The 2841-nt window shown below is 39.4% G+C and overlaps 1 protein-coding gene across 1 annotated transcript; it reads left to right on the forward strand.

Annotated features, from left to right (window-relative positions):
* The first annotated feature begins 1616 nt into the window (after positions 1–1616).
* On the forward strand, positions 1617–2570 carry LOC112551589 (olfactory receptor 8S1-like). The gene has a single exon (XM_025213261.1). It carries the CDS (start codon positions 1617–1619, stop codon positions 2568–2570), a length of 954 nt encoding a protein of 317 aa, XP_025069046.1.
* The last annotated feature ends 271 nt before the right edge of the window (positions 2571–2841 follow it).

Consider the following 2841-nt stretch of genomic DNA (forward strand, 5'->3'; position numbering starts at 1 on the left):
TTTCCTAGTATACAATACTCCTCTCAAGACTGCTCTGGGGGAGCCTTTGATTACTTGAACCATGAAAGATTGTTTTGGTCCCTTCAAATACAAAACTGATCTCCAGCTGAAAAACCCTCATATACACTAGGGCTTGCCTACTCGGAGAGAGGCTTATCGCAGGATATTTTATGGAGGACGTGTACAGCAGAGCAGGATTTCCTTGTACTGGTTCAAAGGCTGCAGGACCAGGCTGGAGCTTTCATTTCTCTGGACTTGACAGGAAAAGTCTAAGTGAGTCTTTTTCTAGCTCTCAAATCTTTATTTTGCTTCTTAAAAGATCAGTCTGATTTTTTAATCTCTTGACAGGATTCACAGCTGTATGAAGGAGTGCAAAAGGCAGGGGGTATGCTTGTATGTGAGAGCAGCTTTCCCCAAAGACACGATGAAGTAGCATGGGATATTTTAACACTACTTCTACCTAACCATCTCCATGCTCCTTTGCAGAATGAGGTAGCACTTCTTTCTGCTCCAGTGACTTTTCACCCCACCCTCACATCTTTTACAGAATTGAACCCTTTAATTGTGACACTGTGCTTTTAAATTATTTTGTGGGCTAAAGGATGTCTTGTCCTGCTTTAATACCTGCTTTTCTGGATTCCCTACAGCCTCAGTTAAAACTGCCCTTCTGTCTTCAAGCCAGGAGCAGCATGAGTGACTTCCACAGAAATACTCAGTTTATTAAAGATCATTCATGTAAAAAACAAAACAAAACAAAACAAAAAAAAACAACTGCTTGATTGGAGCTTTATTAAAAATTGGGACTGGGCATCTTTTAATATACATACAATACTTCTATATATATAAGTATTGTATGTATATTACAATACTTGGACAGATACTATGGACAGAATTCTTAGAGAAAATTTTATTTTGTAGAAATTTTTTCACAAAAAATGAAGGTCTATCACATAGGAAAAATTGGAAGTTAAGCACTGATGGGATCAGTTTGGAGATTTGAGGTTCAAAGAGTTTGGACATTAAAAAAAAAACAGCTGCATAATATTTTGTGGCAAATGTGCATGGTCTTAAATAATTTATTAAGTGACAAAAAAGCACAGACATCAAATGTGAAAATGAAATGAGGACACCATCTACCAACACAAGCACTTTGAGGTGAGGTCTTCATTCTCCTTTGTGTTGGTACAGAAGAACAATAGGAGTCCTTGTCAATTTTGACTGCTTTCTGCTCCTATTACAATACAAACATCCCAAGGGTTTCGCCCATTTCTGGCACCCCAGGAGAGAGCTTTCATTGGGAAGTTCCCTAAGCAGGTTTATCATCTCTTGAAATGAAACATAGCAAGACAATTCTGAAAAATAAAACCAAACAACAACAGTACCCCAAACCCTGCCACCTCACCTCAGATAACAGTATTTTAGTTCACTTTTCAAGCTAAAATATTCACATATTGTAGTCTTTGATAGCAGCCTTCTCATGTGTTGTCAAATGTTTTGATATATTATTTTTTTATAACTCTGATTACCAGAACAGAATGTGTTTACATTTGCATGTTACTTAATTGTGTTTTTTCCCACCCCATTTTTACAGCTCACAAAGTGTGGTGTAAATATCAATGGAAAGACAAATCAATGTGACAGAATTTATTCTCCTGGGAATTTCCAGTGACCCATGTCTCCAGATTTTCCTCTTTTTGGTGCTTTTAATCATTTACTTAGTTACCCTAATGGGGAATATGGTGATAATTTTGGTCATTAGGATTGATCCTGAGTTGTGCAACCCCATGTATTTCTTCCTCTCCTGCCTGTCCTGCCTTGATATCTTCTATTCTTCTGTCACCATCCCCCAAATGCTCCAAAACTTGTTGTCGCAAGAGAAAACCATTTCTGCTGTTGGCTGCTTTGCACAGACATTCCTGATTATGTTCTCTGGGTGTACTGAGGGTTTCATGCTATCAGTGATGGCTCATGACCGTTATGTTGCTATATGTGACCCACTGCATTATGTGAGCATCATGAGCAAAAGAGTTCGCATTCAGCTGGTGGGTGGTGCATGTACGAGTTTTTTGCATGCACTGATCAACACGCTACTTCTGTTGAATGTGAATTTCTGTGGGCCCAAGGAAGTCAGCCATTTCATCTGTGAACTCCCTTATCTGCTACCTTTGTCCTGTACTGAGACTTTGGCTAATGATGTGGTTCTTCTCAGTTGTGTTGTAACGTTTGGACTAATGTCCTTCCTCCCTATTATGGTCTCCTACGTTCATATCATCTCCACCATCCTGAGGATATGCTCCACCGAGGGCAGGAGGAAAGCCTTCTCCACCTGCAGCTCCCACTTCATTATGGTGGGTTTGTTGTATGTGTCAGCCCTTGTCCAGTACATGAAATTCAGCTCCACCTCCTCTCTGGTTCTAGATGAACTATTGTCTATCCAGTACAGCATCTTAACCCCCATGTTAAACCCCATCATTTATAGTCTGAAAAATATGGAAGTGCAAAAGGCTGTCATGAAAATACTTGTAAAGTTGAAGTTCCTCAAGTATGCCACTGTACGTGCTCTTCACTAAGTGCCTAATAATGTCATATGAAAGAACTGAACATCAATATCCTGATTGTATATCATGGTTGAGAATGTATATGCATAGAGATGTGATCTGGATCACAAAGGGATCACAAAATTGTCCCTTGTATGTTGGAAAACAGCCCAGCCTGAATACTAGGCCATGAGCTAAGTATCAAGAAGAACATGAAAAAAGGTCTCTTGTAATCCAGGCTCTTCTCTTTCACAGATATTCTCACATGGATACAAACTTCTGGTGGAATTTTGTTGCCCTCTCT

Source organism: Alligator sinensis, unplaced genomic scaffold (assembly GCF_000455745.1).
Source record: "Alligator sinensis unplaced genomic scaffold, ASM45574v1 scaffold174_1, whole genome shotgun sequence".
In the NCBI taxonomy this organism is placed as follows: domain Eukaryota; kingdom Metazoa; phylum Chordata; order Crocodylia; family Alligatoridae; genus Alligator; species Alligator sinensis.

Coding starts and splice junctions, on each gene's coding strand:
- LOC112551589 (XM_025213261.1), top strand. CDS start 1,617: ATGGAAAGACAAATCAATGTGACAGAATTTATTCTCCTGGGAATTTCC.